Source organism: Eumetopias jubatus, unplaced genomic scaffold (assembly GCF_037043125.1).
Source record: "Eumetopias jubatus isolate StellerSeaLion01/CBP00866 unplaced genomic scaffold, mEumJub1_p1.0 scaffold_6, whole genome shotgun sequence".
Taxonomy (NCBI): Eukaryota; Metazoa; Chordata; class Mammalia; order Carnivora; family Otariidae; genus Eumetopias; species Eumetopias jubatus.
The window spans coordinates 81021289-81046467 of NW_028274812.1; the positions used below are offsets into that span (position 1 = coordinate 81021289).

At 38.8% G+C, this 25179-nt stretch overlaps 1 protein-coding gene across 1 annotated transcript in view; it reads left to right on the top strand.

Moving 5' to 3' along the window:
• IMPG1 (interphotoreceptor matrix proteoglycan 1) overlaps positions 1 to 25179 on the top strand; it is a 124801-nt gene that overhangs the window by 17733 nt on the left and 81889 nt on the right. The window contains 6 exon segments of the mRNA XM_088024314.1: positions 6087 to 6320; positions 16440 to 16606; positions 16854 to 16882; positions 20311 to 20375; positions 20967 to 21046; positions 24435 to 24458. Of these exon segments, the coding sequence (XP_087880440.1) occupies positions 6087 to 6320; positions 16440 to 16606; positions 16854 to 16882; positions 20311 to 20375; positions 20967 to 21046; positions 24435 to 24458 (599 nt within the window).

Below are 25179 nucleotides of genomic sequence, written 5' to 3' on the forward strand. Positions count from 1 at the left end.
AAAAAAGAAGAAAGAGAGAGAGAGAGAGAGAGAGAAAGGAAAGAAAGAAAGAAAAGAAAAAAAAGGAAAGGAAAGGAAAAAAGAAAAGAAAAGAAAAAAGGTTGGATCCAGGGCATAAGTAAAGAAATTGGCCTTGAATAGGAGCGGACTGCTCATCAAGTAGTCACAGGAGGGAAAGCAGAGTATATAAACACAGATGCAGTCAGTGAGCAGATGCAGTGTTGCACACTGATAAAGTTCTCTTCTTGCTCCTCTTATTCTTAATAAAATGTGGAACAAGGTCATCAGCTGAAAGTGAGAATTGGCAAGAAGTGCAGGAAATCTGAGAAAAGTATGTAGTTCTCCCGGAGAGTGAGAAACTCAATGGTCAATGGACCAAGGAAACTTAGTGTGATACTAGTTAAGGGTTATACATTGAAAGTGAGCCCAAATGGTTGTTCTTCTCCATCCATGTTCAACTACAAGGGTGCAAGTGAGGAGTGGGAAGAGGGCTGAATTTAACATGGCTATGGTTTTATCTCAATTACAATAATTGAGGGGCAAGGGAATTGAGGACTTGTCATCCTAAAGAGCTAGGCAATATTACTATTCTTTCCCATTGATATCCATGGTTTTAATTGGTTCTATTTATTATTTATTTATTTACTCTTGGATAAATTGAAAGTATCTAGGAATGCTGACTTTACTAAAATATACTTTATGCATAACCCATCTCCTTTCTGTTCTTTTGGTTTTCATTCACAAAGGAATTTTTTATTTGTCTTCTCACTTGGGATATTATCTTTAATAAGATGACTGTGTCCAAAGCCTCTGGTATTAGACCCTATAGCAGGGAGAAGAAATTTAAAAAGGAGGTTGCAATAATATAGGTGGACAGGACATAAGAAACTAATTTTTATAGCATAATGGGTTTTTTTAATGAATCTAATTCATACATATATTATAAAAAAAACTCATTACTTGTTCCACATGGATTTTTCATGAATTCACTTGATGAATATGTACTGCATATGTGTCCTGTCCAAACCCTGTACTAGGTAAGCACCCAGGTTAATTGGGGAGAGGACAAGATCACAATACTCAGGTTTTTGAAGTCTAAAAGTCTAGGTTTTGCAAATACAAAGGTATTTTCAGCCTAAAGGGGAAAACATATTTACAACAAATTACTCTTCAAACAAGCACAACAACACAAATTCCATGACATTGGTTCATCTAATTTACCACTATATGCCATCCTGGGCTGAAACATAGTAGACACTTAATGGACACTGGTATATCAGTAAATCAGTAGAGATCTGAGCCACACTAAAGCAACACAAGGGAGCAATGAATGAATTCTGAGTGTGGGGTCTGAGAAAGCTTAGTAGAGAAGGAAAGAAAGCTTAGAAACTGGCCCATGAAGGAAGAAGGAAAAGAACAGCCCTCTAGTAAGAAGGCACAGAGAAGCATGAGATGAGCCCTAAGGCATGGAAGCACAGGAAGACTTCGGGGACACACACAGTCTTGTCTGAGGACTAAGAAGTGTCATGAAAGAGCACGTAAAGAAGGAAGACTGAAAAAAAAAAAAAAAAAAGGAAGAGTGATACCAGGAAGTGAAATGAGTGGACAGTTGGATAAAGGAGTTTTTACTAAGCACTTACCCTGTATGCAACAGTGTTTTAAGTGCTGCCCAAGTGGTAACTCATTTACTAATATCACAGAAACCCTGTAAGAGAAGCACTATCATTCACCATTTTACAGGGCGGGGGAAACTCAAACACAGTCAGTTCAAGTACTTCCAAGTTTTACAGCTGGTGAGTCACAGAGCCAGGGCCCTGTGCACCACTAGTGCTATTAAAACATTTTGACTAGTTGAGCAACATATGATTTCTGTTGCTACTACATTTTTCTTTCACAAATAATGAACATATTTAAATTTAGAAAGTAAGCAATGAATATTATCTGTCTCTTACCTATATTTAGAAGTTCTGAATATGCAAATGTATTAATTTCCATTTTTCTCTTTTCCTCATTCAGTGATATGACTATTTCCCAAAACTATTGGCTTAGGATTTTTTTCCTGGTGATTAATCTATAATATAATATAGTAAAATTGCATTTATTTTTTTCCAAGTGCATACTATAATTAACTAAATTTTTCTAATATTCTTGTACTCTGGAAAAGATACAGGGTTTTTTTGTTTGTTTTTTTCTGAAATCACTTTGCCCTTCTTTCTCTTTGTAACTTTGAACTTCACCCAGAAGTTCACCCAGAAGAAATAATTGTTGATGGAAGCCAATTCATCATCATACAGATCATACTTATGTTTTGTCAGGTATTTTCTGCCTCAAAAGATTTTCTAATCTTCTATTAAATGTGCTCCCTTTTTATAGCAGGTCATTCCACTATCAATTCATTCTCATTAAACTTTTACCTACTCTTTCTAAATACTTATATAAAGTAAAAATATCAAACACATAAAAATGCATCCAGAGGGGTGCCTGGGTGGCTCAGTCGTTAAGCGTCTGCCTTCGGCTCAGGTCATGATCCCAGAGTCCTGGCATCGAGCCCCACATCGGGCTCCCTGCTCAGCAGGAGGCCTGCTTCTCCCTCTCCCACTCCCCCTGCTTGTGTTCCCTTTCTCGCTGTCTCTCTCTGTCAAATAAATAAAAATCTTAAAAAAAAAAAATGCATCCAGAGAATCGAAGTTCAGTTCAATTTCAACATTACTATTTTTGCAGCATGGAGGACAGTATCTAATGTGATCTAACTGCTTTACCAAAGAGTGCTTTCATTAGCTCCAATAAACATTAGCTCTTTTTACCTCATTGAAATCTGTAACATTCCATGTTTCAATACTTTAAATTTGGGGATTTGATTTGAAATACTTGGGAAAGACAGACTTTGTAAGCATAAGTGTGGTTTGTTCTATAAATATTTTTGGACCCCGGTAACCCTTAGTCCCTGTTCTCGGAGACTTTGCCTACTTCTTTTCTAGTGATGACTTGGGGTCAAGATGCAGGCAGAAGATTCTGAAACATGCCCAAGTGATTAGTATCATCACAGGCAATCCCCTGTGGTTGTCTCTGTGTAATTTAGAGGAACACAAGCTGAGGTGTCTGATACTCATGTGAAAAAGGACACCAGAGAAAGATGGAAGATCGTTAACCTAAAGTAGAGAAATGCCTAACATAGGGGAAATATGAGGAACTGTGAACTTGGTCTTTGCTATTCCAGAGGGCAGAAATAGGACTAATGTGTGGAAGATGCTAGAAGATAATTTTCATCTCAAAGAAAGAATTACTAGATAGAGATTGCAAAAATGGAACGAGGTGCTTCCTAGATGAGGCAGACAACCATTTGTAGACTATTTGCCATGGATCTCCCCCAGCAGGGAGATATTAAAAATTCAGTGACCATATAATTCGTTTTCCAAACAAGGATACATTTGAGAATGAAGGGATAGCTGCAATAAACCAGGATATCCCAAGCAAACCAAATCTCACTTCACCCTAATTCACCCTCATTGTTGACCACCAGTTATGTGTACTTGGCATGTGGAGAATAGGGAAGATTGATCCTAGTAGGAAAAAGAGAACAGGTCAGCGCTCATGGGATTCTGGGACATGGAGCAAATCTGTAATTTTTTTCACCTCCTTCAATTCCTATCGTGGTAGAATGAAGTCCAAAGGCCCAGATCAAGTAGATCTGTGTGAGCAAGCCTGGAAAAGAGCAAAGTGTTAAGATCCAGAAGAATCCAAGTAGGAACAATGCCAGGATGGGCACTCTTCCTAGAGCCAGGGCGGAGTAAATACTATTCCCAAAGCAAGTTATTCAGAGAGTTCTACTAGACCATAACGTAAAACAAGTAAGAACAGGACCAACCCCAAAGGGCAGAATATTGTGGGGGGTGACAAAGTAGAGAGCAGGACCAGCATTGCAATAGGCACTGTGAGAAGAATAGAAAAGTGCGGGATGTATGAGGAGCAGTTTCCCAAAGTATGGTCTTGTGCTTACCATACTGGATAGGCCTAGAATTATCGAATGAGGCACATTTTTTCTTCCATTCTTAGTGGCAATTGAAATGTAATTACAAAAACTTCTTCTATGACTTACACTGAAATCTGTGAGTGTTTGAAAGGTTATTAAAAATTAGCATTCCTAAACTGAAATTCCCATTTTACTAGCTGCCGTGGGCACTAATGGCTGTACACTCAGATCCCATCCCCTTCTTGCAATTGCCAGTGTTCAGTGGGCACCTTCCAGTCTGCCATGCAGCCAGCCTAACTCAGGGAAAATTGACCACCTCCCCAGTTAGAATGAACCACTCAGGGTAATTCTAGTCCCCTGCTCTGTAATCATTCAACTCAAACCAGCAGCATTGGTGTATTCCTTAGCAACTGGTATTGGTCCAGACACATGGCATAAGTCAGCGATACTTCAGGGAAAGGTTATTTTTCAAAATGAACAAGGGCAAGCAAGTTGAATTTGGTGGAAGCCAGCCTACAGATAAAGTCACCACATAAGGGGACTGAAAAAGGAAATGAGAGAATGGCAGAAAGGCAGAGTTAGAGTTCTGTTTTCACCAGGCATTCCTTACTGTTAGCTTTCCTTTCCATGTGATAACTTCCTTTTTGTTTAAGCCATTTTGAGATGAGTTGTCTTTAGTCTTCACCTGAAGTGCCCTCACAGATCCATAAAACAGTGGTTTCCCAAGCCTGCATGCATATTGGAATCACCTAGGGACCTTCAAAAGTTGCTGATGCTGCATTCCATTCAGAGATTATGATTTATTGGTTTGATGTGTAGCTGGATGAGCAAATTAATCCATATGCTCCCTTTCTTCCTGGAGAGTCCTAAGAATTTATCACTGTCCAAGATTGACAGAGTACTCTAAGACTCCTCAAAATGCCAGAGAATAGGTATTCCTACAGGACTCAGTCCACCCCTGGTAATGAAGGAGGAACTTTTATGCTTTGTGGCAAGATTTGAGTTGCTCCACAGCTACCCTACTTGGATTTCTGCTCGATTCGCTTGTCTGTGCCAGAAGATTAGAGTTTGAGGCCCTTCTTTAGTAAAGTGGGAATATAAGTCTCAGTAAGCCACATGCTTAGGGTCTCCAGGGGCCATAGTGAGTGGTCCCAACTGTTCATCAGTTGTTGTTTTCTTAAATGGAAGACAGATAAAAGGAAAGAGGTGGAGTGGGAGAGGAAGAATCAAGATCTGACCACTCTTAACAGGCTCTGACACCTCCAAATCTCAGTACCCTACCATGTGATAAACCGAGAAAAATAATATCTGTTTCATGAATCTAGCAGAGTTTTTGTGAAATAATATAATACACATGAAAAAATTCAAAGTAAAGAAGTGTTAAATGAATGTAAGTTATTGTTATGAAAAGTCCAGAGAGTTAAAAATGAAGTCTAGACCTAACCCTAACAGATACAGCACTGCCAGCAGGATGAAATGGCTCCAGGAGTGAAATCCTCTGCCAACCTGATCTCTTCCTACTCCCCTTCATTTTTCCTCTCACCTCCCTCCATAAAATATCCTACTTGCTCTGTAAAGTCAACTCTAACACATGTTCTTGCCCCAGCTCACCTTCACTGTGCCACACTCTGAGCCCCACCATACAGAAATCCTAGGGCTGCCACTAATAGGCAGGAAGGTTGTTTTGTTGCATTTCCCCCCTGGGTTTCTAGAAACACACCACTTCCTCATCCAGAGTGCACCTCTGGGTACCACAGTGTGCTATCATTCCCCACTTGAATTATAATGTCTATCAAAAGAGGTATCTCTCGGGAGGCTTGAGTGCTAAGTGGGGAGTGATTTTTAGAGATGTGTGGGAAATGGTTTCAATATTTGGCAGTTCCTAAAGGCAAGATGATTTGAGATGTTGTTTTTTTTTTTTTAATTACACTTGATCAGCTCATTATGCTATTCCTTTATTTCTGAAAATGCCTCGTCACTGAAATTTGGCAGTTGCACCAGAGTAGAACTTGAACAAACCAGAGGATTATAACTTTTAGTTTATTCCATTCATTTATCATATATTTCACATATATCAATGGATATATTCACCAGGAAATCAATCTTTCTTTTACAGATCTCTCCATTAAAATACACCATTCTGAATCTAAAGACATAGACAATGCCCCAAGAATCGAAACATCTGAAAGCACTGCAAAAATGTACAAAGTGTCAACCATGAAACGAATATTTGATTTGGCCAAGCGTCGAACAAAAAGGTCAACATTTTTCCCAACTGGGGTTAAAGTCTGTCCACAGGAATCCATGGAACAGATTTTAGCCAGTCTTCAAGCTTATTATAGATTGACAGGTAAGGGAAGAGATGGAACCTGTTTAGCCTTTCATTCCTTTTACCCCTTCCCTTTCACTTATCCACACATGGTCGTTAACCCCAAATTTCCAGAATCTCTCATTTAGTCACAAGGGTTCTATAAATAAGTCAGCTAATCTGAGAGTGATGAATAGTAAACATTCAAAACTATGGTAGATATCTCCTCTTAGGTTTAAAATAATGTCCGGTGCAACATAGAACCATTAAGGCATTTAACAAGACACCAGAAGGCCTTGGCATCTGGGTATTACCTCTTTGTTTTATTTCTGCCAAAGCCTAATACTGAATTTTAATGTTACTATTATGAGTAAGAAGCACAGAATGATTGCAACGTCAGGAATCTGAGCAAGTTGATTTATGACTTAAGATTTCATTTTTCAAAAGCAACATTACAATCCAGATCCTCTCTCCCTTCTTGTTAAGTTTAAGTTGTTTATTGCTGATCCAGCAAAAAGTTCTGAAGTTTGGAAACCTGGAGGCACACCCAAGTGCAGAGGAGTCACAAATTAACAGTGGTTACCAAGATATAATGCAGGGGTGTTAACAGGATTTACAACACAATTACTGTGATTTCCAGCAGTTACAGTGCAGTTTTCACCCCAAGACAGCATAACAGGATTCTTGTGGCTTTCTCGGAAATCATTATGGAGTTCAGTCACACCACAGCCATCAGTGGCTATCCTTGTCATTCACTTACTATAGATGAAAGAGTCGCCATGGCTTCTTCTTTAAATGAAAACAAAACAAAACAAAAAAGAATCTTTAGTAGTTACTATTAAATCCCCCCAGGTTGTTCCAAATAATGCAAAATATCTTAGCTAGCTGAAGCCTAAACTCAATTCATCTTACATGTGAAAGTGAGGGGGTTTGCTGAGGTCCACCTTCATCACATATGATATTCGTTTCCATTCCAAAAAGTACAGTCAACCTGCTCTATTTTAAGCCCGTTAACTAGAATGTGCTGTTTCCATTCTAGCCTGTGACGTATTGCAAATTATGGCAGCAGAGAACCCCTTTCATGATACCAACATCCTACAAAGTTCTTGAGTATCTACATCTGTAAAATGTACAAAGGTTGAGTTAGTCTGGGGAGTTTTTGCTGGGTTTTGGAGGCATAACTAACAGTGTCAAAAATATCAAGCCTTATGTTCCTCATATGTCTCATTTTATGTGGAAGAGACATTTGCGTTCTGACAGAAGCCACACCCACAGAGAAATGACAAGCACTGGATCACAGTCAGAAGGAGAAGTCTAATCATTGAAAATCAAGCACACTGTATTATTATTCTGAGGTCCTAGCATAGCACCTCTGCATAGCAGTTTCTGAATAAATGCTTATTGAGGGATACAGGAGGCAAAGAGGCTATTGGAAATGCAAAGAAAAGACAATAATGTGTAAATTATTCATTTTGAATGTGGCTACACATTGATCAGATAATGACACTGGTAAATTTCATGTTATTTGTTCATGAATGGAAGTGAAATATATAGCATATGCATCACATTGAATATGAGCACAACTGCTTTAACTTCTAATTCTTCATGATATTCACAAGTAGGATTCATTGCAGGTATTTATAAAATAGACTATTGCTGCAACCAAATTTTTAACTCTGAATTTTATTCTTTATTCTTGATTAGGTTTGCCTTTTTCATTCTTGCTTTCCTGGATGAAACAAACCACTGTTTTTCTCCCCCTGCCCAACCCCCCCCCCCCCCCCCCGCAACAACAGTCCATTATCTTTATGGCTGCCCCTGGGTGATATGAAATTTTACTATTCATCAGCATGGGTTTCTTAAGTCTAACAAATTGGTTCACAAAGAAACAAGAAATAAGACCTAGCTACAAAGTGGTGCTCCTTTGACAGGGTAACACACTTATTATTTTTGTTGCTGCTTTTACAAAATTATCTTTTGACATCTTTAAAACTTAGGAGAGAAAGCTTCCACATTCATCAAATCAAATGGAATATTGAGATACTTCTTTCTCCAATGCTTAAAGCAACACAAATGAAAATGTTCTGAGCTTCATGGTAGACTCATAAACATACTCATCCTAAAGCACAAATTCAAGACAGGCAAGTTTTGTTTCCGGTAGTCTCCCAGGGGAACCCTGTGCTCCTACCCAGGCAAACTCCCTTCAAACCTCCCACCCCTCTCTGTATCGCCCTCTCTTTCCCTCCCCCTCCCCCGCCCCTTCTCCTTCCTCTTCTGTCTCCCTCCACCTCTGTCCCAACCTCAATATCAAAAGCTAGATTTTTCTTTCACATTAATGCATGCCTTAGAGAAAGTTTAAGATAGAGGGTATCCTATCTTAAGTTCTTGCTTCTCTATGTGTTGTCCATAGACCAGCAGCACCACCAGCATCTGGCAGCTTGTTAGAAATGCAGACCTACTTTCACCCCACCATATCTACTTCCAGAATCAGTATTTTAATAAGATCCCCAGGTAATCCATTTGCACTCTAAAGTTCTAGAAGCACTGGTCTAGAGAACATATAGCCAACATCCCCATGACAGAGATCAAAAAAGTGAGGTGACATGTTCAGTCAGGGCCAATGTGGCAGAGCAGGGTTAGAACACAGCGTTCTGACTCCTACTCCAGTGTGTCATCTCTCCATCTAATGCGTGCCCAACACGGTGGCAGGCTTTTTACACACCATTGGTCTAACCTAATCCTTACAAATGTGAATGACTATCCCAGGGCACGCCTGGCCTCCAGGATACATGTTCCCTGGGGTTCTTCCCACATCGCCAAAGAGCCTACAGTGTAGCTTTCAGCAGAAAGATTAAGACACTGTGGTCAGATTTCAGGCATTGCCCAGCAACTGTGGGAAGACTGAAGAGGCAAAGTTCTGGATTTCCCTAGAATCCCTGTGGAAATCTCTCCTGGTAGATTTAGGGAAGGATGGTGCTGTAAGTTAGATAACAGGTAAGTTAAAGGGTTAGAAAAATCCAGCTTTCAGAAGTTTTCAGACTGCTCCCAGCCCTGAGATCCTTTGATGCTTCAACTTTCAAGGGTTCTTTTGATGCCCCCTTGGTAAAGGTGGGGGATCTCTCCTGGTGGGACATGGGCTGGTGCTCTGGTTCTCCCGATCACAGAAAGATTCTACACCTCCTGCTCTGTGCTAAGTAAGCCTCCAGGAGGTCAGAAAAATGACATCAGAGCAGTCACCAAAAGAACCTGCTCCTCAAAAAGTCTAAAGAAAAACTACTGGTCCCTGTATCATCATTAACATTTTAATCCCTATAAATGACAATGCCCCAGAGAAATAATTCTTTTTTTCTGAAGTTTCAAGTTTTTAGTTAAATTCCAGTTAGTTAACATGGAGTATAATATTAGTTTCAGGAGTAGAATTTAGTAATTCATCACTTACATATAACAACCAGTGCTCAACACAAGTGCCCTCCTTAATACCCATCACCCATTTAACCCATTCCCCCCATCACCTCCCTCAACAACCCTCAGTTTGTTCTTTATAGTTAAGAGTCTGTCTTATAGTTTGCCTCTCTCTCTTTTACCCCCTATGTTCATCTGTTTCATTTCTTAAATTCCACATACTATTTGTCTTTCTCTGACTGACTTATTTTACTTAGCTTAATACAATCTAGCTCCATCCACATCATTGCAAATGGCAAGATTTCATTCTTTTTGATGGCTGAGTAATATTCCATTATGTGTACGTACCATATCTTCTTTATCCATTCATCAGTCACTGGATCTTTGGGCTCTCTCCATAGTTTGGCTATTGTTGATAATGCTTCTATAAACGTCGGGATGTATGTACCCCTTCAAATCCGTGTTTTTGTATCCTTTGGGTAAATATCTAGTAATGCAATTGTGGATCATAGGATAGTTCTATTTTTAACTTTTTGAGGACTCTCCATACTGTTCTCTAGAGTGGCTGTACCAGTTTGCATTCTCACCAACAGTGCAAGAGGGTTCCCCTTTCTCCACATCCTCACCAACATGTGTTGTTCATTTTAGCCATTCTGACATGTGTGAGATGATAGATCATTGTAAGTTTGATTTGCATTTCCCTGATGATGAGTGATGTTGAGCATCTTTTCATGTGTCTATTAGTCATCCATAGGTCTTCTTTGGAAGAATGTCTATTCATGTCTTCTAACCATTTTTAAATTGGATTATTTGTTTTTTGGGTGTTGGGTGTTGAGTTTTATAAGTTCTTTATATACTTTGGATACTAACCCTTTATCAGATATGTCATTTCAAATATCTTCTCCCATTCTGCCTTTAGTTTTGTCTCCTGTTTCCTTTGCTGTGCAGAAGCTTTTTATCTTGATGAAATCCCAATAGTTCCTTTTATGCTTTTGTTTCCCTTGCCTCAGGAGACATGTCTACTAAGAAGTTGCTCTGGCCAGTGTCAAAGAGGTTACTACCTTTGTCCTCCTCTAGGATTTTGACGGTTTCCTGTCTCACATTTAGGTCTTTAATACATTTTGAATTTATTTTTGTGTATGGTATAATAAAGTGGTCCAGTTTCATTCTTTTACATGTTGCTGTCCAGTTTTCCCTGCACCATTTGTTGAAGAGACTGTCCTTTTTCCATTGGATATTCTCTCCTGCTTTGTCGAAGATTAGTTGATCATATAGTTGTGGGTTTATTGCTGGGTTTTCTATTCTGTTCCATTGATATATGTGTGTGTTTGTGCCAGTACCATACTGACTTGATCAGTGCAGCTTTGTAATAGAGCTTGAAGTCCAGAATTGTGATGCTTCCAGCTTTGCTTTTCTTTGTCAGTATTGCTTTGGCTATTCAGGATCTTTTGTGGTTCCATAGATATTTTAGGATTGTTTGTTCTAGCTCTATGAAAAATGCTGTTGGTATTTTGATAGGAATTGCACTAAATGTGTAGATTGCTTGGGTAGTACAGACATTTTAACAATCTTTGTTATTCCTGTACATGAGCATGGGATGTTTTTCCATTTCTTTGTGTCGTCTTCAATTTCTTTCACTAGCATTTTATAGTTTTCAGAGTGCAGATCTTTTACCTCTTTGTTTAGGTTTATTCCTAGGTATCTTATGGGTTTTGGTACAATTATATGAAATCAATTCCTTGCTTTCTCTTTCTACTGCTGCATTATTGGTGTATAGAAATACAACAGACTTCTGTATGTTAATTTTGTGTCCTGTGATTTTACCGAATTCATGTATCAGTTCTAGCAAATTTTTAGTAGAATCTTTTGAGTTTTCTACATGTCATCTGCAAATAGTGAAAGTTTGACTTTTTCCTTGCCTATTTGGGTGACTTTTATTTCTTTTTGTTGTCTGATTGCTAGGGATGCCTTTTATTTCTTTTTGTTGTCTGATTGCTAAGGCTAGGACTTCCAGTAATGGTAATGGTGAGAGTGGACATCCCTATCTAGTTCCTGACTGTAGAGGAAAAGCTCTCAGTTTTTCCTGGTTAAGGATGATATTAGCTGTGGGTCTTTTGTATATGACCTTTATGATGTTGATGTATGTTCCCTCTATCCCTACTTTGTTGAGGGTTTTTATTAAGATTGGATGTTATACTTTGTCAAATGCTTTTTCTGCATCTATTGAGAAGATCTTATGGTTCTTATCCTTTCTTTTATAATGTGGTGTATCACATTGATTGATTTGTGAATATTGAACCACCTTTGCAACCCAGGAATAAATCCCACTTGATCATGGTGAATGATTCTTTTAATGAACTGTTGGATGCAATTTGCTAGATTTTGTTGAGAATATTTTAATCCATGTTCATCAGGGATTTTTGGCCTGTAGTTCTTTTTTAGTGTGATTTTCATCTGGTTTTGGGATCAAGGTAATGTTGGCCTCATAGAATGAGTTTAGAAGTGTACTTCCATTTCTACTTTTTGGAACAGTTTGAGAAGAATAGGTATTAATTCTTCCTTAAATGTTTGGTAGAATTCCCCTGGGAAGCCTCTGGCCCTGGACTTTGTTGGGAGATTTTTTTTATTGCTGATTCAATTTCTTTGCTGGTTATTGTTCTGTTCAAGTTTTCTATTTTTTCCTGTTTTTGGTAGTTTATATGTTTCTAGGAATTTATTCATTTCTTTCAGATTGCCCAATTTGTTGGCAGATAATTTTTCATAATATTCTCTTATAATTGTTTGTATTTCTGTGGTGTTGGCTGTGATCTCTCCTCTCTGGGCAATAATTTTTTAAGCAGCTTCAGACATTTGTGCTTCAGGGAGAAAGTTCTCTGAGCCTTTGCAAAAAGGAGATATTCATGGGGGTGAGGGTGTTCTACGTCTCTGAAGTAGGAGAAAGGGCAGCAGAGAAAGGAGCAGAGCTAGGAGGACTCAGGCACCAAAAACAAGCCTTAAATTGGACTGAAATAAAAAGAAGATTTAATCTGAGACCAAAAGCAACATGCCTGAGGGTACGTTGAATTGGTAAATAGATGGATTATCACATTATGTTCTCCCAGATGTTTCACACACAGATATTATCAGTGAAAGTCACCAACACTAAGACCTCAAAGGCAGCACTACTTGATTTTATATACCTATAAATGCTATATCTCTGGCACTTAAATGTGTTTTGAACTAAATTAACAGTTTTATTGCATTGGGGAGAGATGGAAGGTCAAAATAACACCCCGAAAGAGAGTGTGGAGTAAGATGACAAAAAAAGCAAGGGCAACTGGTCCGCTTAGATTGGACACACAACTCTTAAGATTTGGGCAAGTCTCAAGATATTCAAATGTTGTTTCCTTCTTGCATTGTGTGTAGACCCTTGAGTAGACATGAAGATTGAAAAGACTGCATGATTGTTGGTATTGGAAAAGGCATTACAACCCTCTGGTCCTTGCTTGGCAGGTAAAAGATAACATTCACAAAAGTGGGTTCTCCCGGTGAGGCTATTCACTTGCTCCCCAGGTGTGCTGACCCCTGTTACTTTCCCAGGTGTGGAAAATTCGATGACACATTTGAGGTGGAAGGGATGGCACCCGCTCCTGGCTTTATGGGTTCTGGTGAGGTGGCTTCTGGTAAATAACCTGAGCTTCTATTGATCTGGAATTCTCTTTGCCTCTTAAAACAAAAAGTTAAGAAAAATCCAGACATCTAAAAATGGGGAATGAGGGGGGGGGATAAAGCATAGGAGTAAGAGTCTCCAAACTGGTCTTCTCTCACCTTGTTCCTTCCCCCAACCCCTTTTCTCAGCAGGCAGGCAGAGTTTCTTTAGAAAGTCAGATGATGTCAGCTTCTGCCCTAAAGCCTCCAATTGCTCCCCATTCCTCCTGAGGTAAAAATCAACATACTATAATTGCTTGTGACAGATGTCAGATCTAACTTTTTACCCTCACTTAATACTCTAAAATAATTTTTAAACTATGTACCCACTTGCATGCTTTTCAGTTAACATCTAAAGTTTTTCATCATAAGTTTAAATAATTAGATAAGATGCAACTTTTGGTGAGTTGTAAATATTGATAATGAAAATAAAACAAAAATTAGAGCATTCGTATGCATCCAGTAGAATCTGCCACAGCTACTCAGTAGTTACCATCAAATACTCCGTAGTACATGCCTTCATGTACTCTTCTCAACAGTAAGAAATGCCACAGGGATCCTTTTTCTTCATACATCCACATTTCCACTCCACTTCCCACTTCACAGCCTTATCTTAATATAATTTATTTTATGCTTGAAAGTCTGTTAGTGGTTACTCTTACATACTTCTCAGTAACAAAAATATGTATATAAATTTAAATTACAGATTTTATTTCCTGTTACTATAGGTTTTATGTGTACAAAGAAATTTCTTCTGGCTTCAGTTGCATTTATAATTACTTTTAATATATAATTGATTAAAACAGATGCAAATTTAACAAAAAATGTAAGTAAATTTCTATTGACAGATATAAGATCAAATACAGGTTTTGTGGGTACTAACATTTATAAATACAAATTTAGGAAAAAGACTTTGGAAGAGTCCAGTTTAAATGAAGGGCCTATACCTTAAGTTTCATTAGCTTCAGCCTCTGGATACATGGAGTTGCTCTGATGTTGTTCCTCACATTAGTTCATGTACCATTACTTATTATTCATATTATGTGTTGCCAAAATGAGACAGGATTTAGCATCAGTTTTATCCCTATTTTTTTACTTAGTTTCCCTTAAATGCTGAGAAAACTTAAATGTAAATAAGTGGATGGAAACAGATGGGAGTTTTGTTATAGCAATATCTTTTTTTTTATTATGTTATGTTAATCACCATACATTACATAATTAGTTTTTGATGTAGTGTTCCATGATTCATTGTTTGCATATAACACCCAGTTATAGTAATATCTTTATTCTTTAAGTAGATTTGGCATTATATGCTAACAATAACATCATGATCTGTCATTATTTTTAATGATTTGTCAGCTGTCAACTCCATTAGGACTTCTTCTAATGTGTTTTTGGGGTGGGGGTTTTGTGTGTGTGTGTGTGTGTGTGTGTGTGTGTGTGTGTGTTATTAACATATAATGTATTATTTGTTTCAGGGGTACAGGTCTGTGGTTCATCAGTCTTACACAATTCACAGCGCTCACCATAGCACATACCTCCCCAATGTATATCACCCAACCACCCCATCCCTCCCACCCCTCTCCCCTCCAGGAACCCTCAGTTTGTTCCTGAGATTAAGAGTCTCTTATGGTTTGTCTCCCTCTCTGGTTTCATCTTGTTTCATTTTTCCCTCCCTTCCCCTATGATCCTCACTCTTGTTTCTCAAATTCTTCGTATCAGTGAGATCATATGATACTTGTCTTTCTCTGATTGACTTATTTCACTTAGCATAATACCCTCTAGTTCCATCCACATCATTGCAAATGGCAAGATTTCATTTTTTTGATAGCTGCATAATATTCCATTGTATATATATACCGCATCTTCTTTATCCATTCATCTGTCAATGGACATCTAGGCTCTTTCTGTAGTTTGGCTACTGTGGACATTGCTGCTATAAACATTGGGGTGCACATGCCCCTTTAGATCACTACATTTGTATCTTTGGGGTAAATACCCAGTAGTGCAATTGCTGGGTCATAGGGTAGCTCTATTTTCAACTTTTTGAGGAACCTCCATACTGTTTTCCAGAGTGGCTGCACCATCTTGCATTCTCACCAACAGTGTGGGAGGGTTCCCCTTTCTCCGCATCCTCGCCAACATCTGTCGTTTCCTGACTTGTTAATTTTAGCCATTCTGACGGGTGTGAGGTGGTATCTCATTGAGGTTTTGATTTGTATGTCCCTGACGCCAAGTGATGTTGAGCACTTTTTCATGTGTCAGTCGGCCATTCTTCTAACGTGTTGAAAGCAAAGAATCAGAAACCACCCTGCTGCAAAAACAAGTGTTACCCTCAACTGAGTTCACTTGGTTTCTTAACCTCAACAATACTATTTGACATGGTCCCCTTGTGTGGCAACCTAGAGGCACTGTGCTGCAGTAAGATTAAGGAGGGATGAATAGGGGAAGGATGCAGGCCAAAGGGAATGGGGAAAAGGAAAGGTGGGTCCTCAGGCGGACGGACTTTAGGAAGGCATGATAGGAAAAATGAGACCTAGATATAGATTCTCTTTAAATTGTCCGTGTGCCTCTTTATCCCTTGAAAAGTCTTTAAATACAGCCGGGTACCTATGCCCCAGTCTGAAGATTATTGGTCCACAAGGCCCTACACGGTCTCTGTTCCCCTCACCACATCTTTCTGTCTTCATCCTCTTTTACTGTTACCCTTGCCCTGGTCACACTGACAGAGCTCTTTGCTCTTCCGTCAATGTTCAGAGCATTCTCCGGCCTTGAGGCCTTTTCCATACTGCTCAAGAGTCACCCTATAGTGAGGCCTTCCTCAACTGCCCTATTTTAAATTACAGCCTCTCTCTCTCATATTTCCTGTCCTCCTTCTTTTGTTTTGCTCTGTAACACACAGAGGGGTTCAATATGTATTTGCTAAATGAATTAATTTCTGTGCACTATAAATGAGTGTGTCCACATAAGCCATAAAAGAGCGCTCCATGTTCTGAGATTATGCTTGGGCTGGGAAACGGGAATCATCTCGGGCTGTGGCCATTTTCTGCTCCTAAGTGTGCTGTATCGCAGTGTGCCAGGAAGCAGTGTGGGAAGCATATCGGATCTTTCTGGATCGCATCCCTGAGCCGAGGGAATACCAGGACCGGGTCAGCCTCTGCCAGCAGGACGCTTTCTGCCTCTTCGACATTGGAAGAAATTTCAGCAGTTCCCAGGAGCACCTGGGTCTTCTTCAGCAGGTGAGCCTAAACGCTGTATGTTGGAATGCTGTCCGAATAGCTCCCAGCTCAGTAGGTTTCCACTGCATAAGAGTTAGTTGAAGAAATGCTTAGAGATATCTGGTAAGGCCAACGAGAATTTTATTTTTGCAAAATAGCATTGTACAGGCTGGTTGAAGTGAATTTAAAGGGAAAAGGGGATGAAAATAGACTTTAGCTCTTCAGTTGACATTTTCTCCTGATAAAATTACTTTTTATCTTTCTGCAGAGACTAAAACTGAGACACTTCCCTGAGAGGTAAGTACCCAAAATAGAGTGCAGCATGCTTTTGACTTTTGAAAGATCATATAATGGAGTGAGACTGAGCTATTGTGCCTTTATGATATTATGTCAGCACTGAGATCTGTGTAGGTTATTCTGACAGACAAATTATGCATAGACTGCGCTAAAGATAAATGAGTATATAAGGGGGAAGTGGATAGACCCTAAAGACTGAGATAGATGTTGGCACCATGTTTGCAGATAAAATGGATTCATTACTATGTCTGAAGTATCTAATGTGTATTTTCAGTCATAAGATAAAGAACAATTTTTTTAAATAGTTTGATTTTTAGAATTTATGGTAAACTGTTAGTTACATCAGGAAAATACTAATACAATCAGAGAGCAGCCTGCATTTTGAACTCTCACTTGGCATTCTGTAAAGCTTTAGTAGTTCTCAAACTAAATTACCGAAGCACTGAGCTATACTCTCAACAAGAACTGAATATCAAATAAGAAAATCAAAATGAGAAAAAGGCAAGGAAAAGTAATTAGATAAAATGATTAAAGAAGAGAGGCAAACTGTAAACACAAATTACATACATTTTATAACATTTAGAAATCTAATGCTGAAGATAATACTAAGAGAGACACAAATTCGGTATTGTAGGAATTACTGACGATTCTTTATAATGCTTTTCACATTTGTTCCTTCATTTCTATTCCCTTTGCCAACAACTTCTTCCAAGACCTTACTAATTTACACTGTGAAGAATGTCAAATCTGGTCTCCCTAATGGATTTCCCTGCCTCTAACCATTTCCCCTCCTTAACTGGCATAACTGCTGCTGGATTAATACGTCTGAAAAATTCCTTACATTGAGCCCTGTTCAGTGACTTTCAAAAGAGTCCTACATCTTCCTCTTACCCTTCTGAACATCCTCTGCCCCCTGTTCCCCTCATGTTCTGTGTACTGAAGGCTGATTGGTAAGGATCGAGTCACGTGCATCCTTTGCCCTGACTCCTAGGTAGGGCCAGCCGGTGGGGAGCAGGAGATCAGAGGGAGAGGAGAGAATGAGGTGAGTGCATTTCTCAACTCCCCTCACCCTCAACTTGCAAAGTCTTCAAAAGCTGTTGTCCTCCTTCAACTTCATCTCAGCTCCTGTCAAGCAGCCTTTCCACAGATCCTTCTCTGTCTCTGGTTCATGGCAACTGAACTAAGGGTAGTTTGAGCACCCCACTGTTACCAGCCCTGGGGTACTGCACTTGACCTTGTGGTTGCTCTTATACTCTTCCCACAACTTAGTAATTCCTTTTTTAAACTTTCCTCAAATTACCCCACAATGAGTGAGCCATCTGTGTCCTGCCAGGACCTTCACTGAGGCAGAGCAGAGGCCAAACTCATCAATTAAGACCTTTCACCCCCTGACCTTTCCAACTTTGCGTCCATTACCCATGATCCCGCTGTTGCCACCATGCCGTTCCTCACTGCGCACAGGCCACACCTTCCTCATCCTGGACTCTGACCCCTGGCCTTTCCCTCTTGCCCAGACCTTCCCTATCCAAATCCCTGCTCTCCTTCACACTCCTAGTGGAGTCCCACCTGGATCCCATGATGTCTTAACAGCCTATTGGAGCCTGCAGCAATATTTTCCTGCTTTGAACTTTGTACTCTTTTTGGCACTTACATTTTTACTTAACACTTCCGTGCTTTACCCTATTTTCCTGTAAGAGTTTAAACTCCTCAAGGGCAGGAACCCTTTTGTATCTCTCCACCCACCACCACAGACTTGAGCAAAATCCTCATATATTTTTGTTAATTGATACATCTACCCAACCACTCTTTAGAATTTAGAAATCTTTAGAAAGAATTGCTAAGGAGCAAGAGACAAACACTTTACATTAACTATGATTACCAAGTTGGGAAGGAAGGAAGGAAGGCAGGCAGGCAGGCAGGCAGAAAGGCAGGCCTCTTATTTCAAACCTTTCTAGGAAGACAAAACAGGAAATTTTCTCACCTGAGTAGCCCATAAATCTGCCAGTTTCAAATGACTTTAAAATAAAAACCAGTGGAAGAACCCAGTGTCCCAGCTTCCCAAATTAAAGTTTCTAAGTGATGGTCTAGATTGCCACTGTCACAGCAGAATCACACCCAGTGGCAAAGGATGAGGAAATAACATCTGACACAGGATCCAGCACAAAGTGGGCTGTTGACTTGTAACTAATGCCATAGCCAGCACTTTAATAACTATTCCTCTTGGTTGTTTTCTTTTTTACAGCAAGGTAAAACAAGGATACCAAAGTTATAATAGGGGGAAAGAGATCGTACTATGAACAAAGTTCTAAAAAGTGAAAGAAAAAAGGAAAATTGTCTAAGTCACAAATGCTCTAATGTTTGATATGAGATCTTTACAAATATGATATCCATAAAAACTATTTCTTGAGTATACAGCATAATACCAGTAGAAACAAACAAGAATACCTAATTCCAAAACAATCTGAATTTATATTTAGCCTGTGTGCACCAATATAGTCCTCCATGTTTACATCTATTCTGATTGGTAGAACTTTGGGAAAATTGCATGTGTTAGAAATATGTATGTAGATGGTCCCATTGTCTGTAGCCAGTCAAGATGACCTTACAACACAGAGCACCTAGCCATTCCCTTTGGTCTTCCCATCATCGTGAATCACAGAAAACTGGATCAGATATATTGGTCAACTATGACTAAATTGTACTAATACAGACACAAGCTAATAAGATCTAATAGCTTATAGTAACAAATTTTTCAGTGAGCTTCAAAAGGTATCACTACTGCTACTCCTTTCTATATAAAGCTTGCTAGAATGGGCCAATGTTATAACAGACAGCTGTACAACCATGCCCTTGGATTTGCCCTTAGACATCTTCCAGACTGCCACTGCAAACCTACCCATAACTCCTGCAGACAATGGTTGTGTCCAGAATAGGGATTTAATACTCCTGCATTATCCAGAAATCTCCCTCTCTCCTATTACTACAACCACAAGAGGTATTTTAGTAAATAAACTTAAGGATATGCAGGTTTGAGGATCTGAGATTTTAGCAAGAACATTCAGTCATAGATCATGTCATGCAATTATCTTTGATGTCAAGGACACAGTGCAAACACAATGGGACTATAAAACATCAAGCCCCAAAGACCAGTCTTGCATATGGTGAAAATGCTCCCGAGGACCACATGAAAGATGCTTATGGAAAACCCTGGATTCAAACATAACCATTTTCAGGAGTTGTTTGAATTTTTCTTCAATGAAAATATATTTGAAGGTTACTTCTATAATGAAAGAAATAGGCAAACCCAGTTTTAAAGGGGTTTTCTCTAATTTTTAGGTCTATTGAGTATAGGAAAAGTAAGTGCATTTCCCCTATTGTTATCAAGCTCCTTTTCACCACCTCTTCTTTCTTTTCTGCTGTGGTGATAGAAAAGATGAAATATCTACAGCGGAGACATTCGGAGAGCCTGGTGAGACCCCTGTGTTTTCTACAGGTAAGCTTAGATCTCCTCATTCACCTGCTCATGAACCTTAATTTAAATGATCATGAAAGTATATTATTTAAAAAGCAATCCTTAATTGAAGTTGACAGAATTTATAATATACTTTCTCAAAGCTGATATTTTTAACTTTATAAAATAATTTAAATGCATTGTATAAATCTTGAAAATCTAGAAAAGAATAAAGGTAAAGCCAAATCACCCATTATCCTTCAACTTGGAGACAACCATTACCAATATTTTCAAATAAGTTCAAGATAAATATCTGTCTTGCACCCTTTATATATTCACAAGTGGAAAAATTAGCAGATCTCATTGGCAAAACCATTTAACTGTAACATATTTAGGATGGCCCCAAACTAGGATAGCACCTAGAAGAGAAGAATGGAGAATTCAGCTAGGATCAAAAGTATGAGTTATATTTTTCTCAAGAACATATTTATGTGATCTTAAAAAAAATAAGTAAGAAGGCACCCCACATCTGTAAATTCCAGAATGACAGAAAAAGTATATGAAATTTTGACCTTGTTCTAATGTAAACTTCTCCAATCTCATTTTTGTGCCTGTAATGTTTTTAATTTCCAGATGTTGCCAATGTCTCCCTTGGACCCTTCCCTCTCACTCTGGATGTCACACTCTTCAATGACACCAAGAAGCCTACAATAGTAAGAAGTTCTGAGAGTCAATCTAGCTCTTCACATGCCTGGTTTTGTTTTATTAGTAACACAAGAAAAGAGAATGGGTGAATTGGCCATTTAGTATTACTAGTGCTGCATTTTTATCACTCCAATTAAGAGTCAGTGACTTTGTTCTATTTGGTATTATTCCTTCCTCTGGGGACTGAAGGAAAAATAGATTGAAAACTAGAATAAGGTGGGAGGAATTGCAAGAAGCAACTTAATTATAAACTCCAGGACTGCAGGGCGCCTGGGTGGCTCAGTTGGTTAAGCGACTGCCTTCAGCTCAGGTCATGATCCTGGAGTCCCGGGATTGAGTCCCACATCGGACTCCCTCTCAGCAGGGAGTCTGCTTCTCCCTCGGACCCTCCCCCCTCTCATGCTCTCTCTCTCTCTCTCATTCTCTCTCTCAAGTAAATAAATAGATTCTTTAAAAAAAATAAATAAAATAAAATAAACTCCAGGACTGCAGGGGCCCTTTTTCTCCCAGTACCTAAGAGAACCTCATCTACAGCAGGTACTCACCAAGCACTAGAATAAATGAATGAATAAAACCTATCAATCAATCAGTCAAGCTCCTTCTCCACTAAAGTGTATTCTTGTGCTGACAGTAAGGGTAGAAGTTTTGCTTTCAGTCATGGCCAGCATGAATAGGTCAGACAAATATCAAAATGATTGAAATCCTGCATGTCAAATGGGGAAAAATAAAATCGGTATTCTCAGGCAAAGAGGAACGCGGGCTGCACTGCTCTCTTTGTGTGAAAAGGCATGAAGGAGGAGAAGATATGTTACAGAATTTAATGTCGGCTATCAAAAAAGGGGGACATTTTAACTGCTCCAAAATCCTTGATCCAGACATTTGATGCTGAAGCAGGGAAACTGTCCTCTTTACTCAGGAGTGACAGGGCTGGAGCAGCACGAGGTGGGCAGCAAGTTCAGAAGGGAGCAGGAGTACAGGGGTGACACGTCTGAGCCCAGATCTTCTCATCCTTACGCTGCCACTGCAACCAGACTTAACTTCCCTGTGGTTTGTGAGACTTCACTACCCTTTCCTCTCCTGGGAACCTCGCCGCAAGGCATGGATCAAAGCCCAGACAGTGAGGACGAGAAGGACAAGAAGTTCAGTCTCACCAGCTCTACGTGAAAATTCAGGGATGAGAAACCCGCTGGCCATTCTATCTGGCCTGTAGGCCAGATTGCTATGGATTTGCTGGAACTATTGCTATGAACAAAGAATTAAAATTTCCATTTTTCTCAAAAATACTATTCCATAAACAGTGAAAAGTGCTGTTGGAAAGAATTATTAAGATTAAATGTATTTACTATAAAATTTCAAAGACAATTCTAGTTTGCCTTCTCTTTTCCCACATTACTTGTGTCCCATGTTCTTCAAAATCTAATATAGGTCCCCCCTTCTGCAGTAAATATCCCCTGAACATTTCATTTCATATTCACCACATCCCTCTCTTATCCTTTTCACCACCTGCATCTATCACTTATTCTTTCATTCACCAACATTTTACGAAAATCCTCTCACGTGCCAGACATCGGGGTATGTGCCAAAGATTCTAAGATGAATAAGACACGGTTCCTGCCTTCAAGAAATTTATGATGCAGAATAAGTACAAAATAATCTAAATGCTGTACTTGAAGATGGCAGATGTATAGAATGGAACAAAATGATAGACCAGAACAGGTTGCAAAGCATGTAACCCCCAGTCATGTATATTCACAGAGAGTTTTGTGCATAAGTGGCCCCCTTTTTTTTTTAACTTTGGGAGATTTAATGAAGTGTGAGAATCATACTGGATTCAGTAGATTATATGTGGGGTGACAAGATTAGCATATAAAAAGACTGTAGGTGAGTATGGCATAGGTATTAAATGAGAAATTCAAATATTATTCATTGCTCCAGGAGTTTAGAGGAGGCAAAGATTTCTGCCCTGAGTGATCAGAGAAAATATTATTTTAAATGAACCATAAAATATTAGTAAGAAGTAAAAAAAGTGTGTATGTGTGTGTCCCCATGTTTTAGTGCTGGAGGTGAGCATGGGGAGCAGTGAGGAGGGTCTCCAGTCAGGAAATTAGCACAAGCGATGTGATATCTCATCAACAGTGAACAAGCTATCTGGTAGTCAGTGCAAGGAGAAATGACACGGACTACAATTGTTTGAGCAGCAACAATTCCATTTATAATTGCACCAAAAAAAATAAGATATCTAGGAATAAACCTAAGCAAAGAGGTGAAAAACCTGTACTCTGAAAATTATAAAATACTGACGAAAGAAACTGAAGATGATACAAAGAAATGGAAAGGCATTCCTTGCTCATGGATTGGAAGAATAAATATTGTTAAAATGTCTATACTACCCAAAGTAATTTACACATTTAATGCAATCCCTATCAAAATACTAATAGGATTTTTCACAGAGCTAGAACAAAGAATCTTAAAAATTGTATGGAACCACAAAAGACCCCAAATAGCCAAAGCTATCTTGAAAAAGAAGAGCAAAGCTGGAGGCATCACAATTCTGGACTTCAAGCTATATTACAAAGCTGTAGTAATCAAAACAGTATGGTACTGGCACAAAAAATAGACATATAGATCAATAGAACCGAATTGAAAACCCCAAAATAAACCCACAACTATATGGTCAACTAATCTTCAACAAAGCAGGAGAGAATATCCACTGGGAAAATGACAGTCTCTTCAACAAATAACATTGGGAAAACTGGACAGCAACATGCAAAAGAAAGAAATTGGACCACCTTATTATACCATACACAAAAATAAATTCAAAATGTATTAAAGACCTAAATGTGAGACAGGAAACCATAAAAATCCTAGAAGGGAATACAGGCAGTAACCTCTTTGACGTCAGCCATAGCAACTTATTTCTAGATATATCTCCTAAGGCAAGGGAAATAAAAGCAAAAAATAAACTATTGGGACTACATCAAAATAAAAAGCTTCTACACATGGAAAAAACAATCAATAAAACTAAAATGCAGCCTACGGAATGGGAGAAGATAATTGTCAATGGCATATCTGATAAAAGGTTAGTATCCAGAATATATAAAGAACTTGTAAAACTCAACACCCAAGAAACAAATAATCCAATTTAAAAAAGGGCAGAAGACATGAACAGACATTTTTCCAAAGAAGACATACAGATGGCCAAGAGACATCTGAAAAGATGCTCATCATCACTCATCATCAGGGAAATACAAATCAAAACTACAATGAGATATCACCTCACACCTGTCAGAACCAGTAAAATCAACAACACAAGAAATAATAGGTGTTGGCAAGGATGCAGTGAAAAAGGAACCCTCTTGCACTATTGATGGGAATGCAAACTGATGGACTGTGGAGAACAATACGGAGGTTCCTCAAACAGTTAAAAATAGAATTACCCTCCAACCCAGTAATTGCACTATTAGGTATTTATCCAAATAATACAAAAACACTAATTCAAATGGATACATGCACCCCTATGTTTATAGCAGCATTATTTACAATAGCCAAATTATGGAAACAGCCCAAATATCTATCAGCTGATGAACGGATAAAGAAGATGTGGTGTATATGTATGCAATGGAATATTATTCAGCCATCAAAAAGGATGAAATCTTGCCATTTGCAAGGATGTGGATGGAGCTAGAGAGCATAATGCTAAGCTAAATAAGTCAGTCAGAGAAAGACAAATACCATATGATTTCACTCACATGTGGAATTTAAGAAATGAAACAGATGAACATGGAGGGGGGAAGAGAGAGAGAGAGAAACCAAGAAACAGACTCTGAACTATAGAGAACAAACTGATGGTTACCAGAGGGGGGGTGGGTTGGGGGATGGGTGAAATAGGTGATGGGGATTAAGGAGTGAACTTGTCATGATGAGCACAGGGTGATGTATGAAGTATTGAATCACTATATCATACACCTGAAACTAATATAATGGTGTAATTTAACTAACTGGAATTTAAATAAAAACTTTTAAAAAATAGGATATCCTACCTGGGCCTACTCAGTAGTTTAATAAACAAATTTTAATGAAAAAAATATATAAAAAATAAAAAATAAATAAAATCGTTCAATCAGATTGGGATCAGACTGGA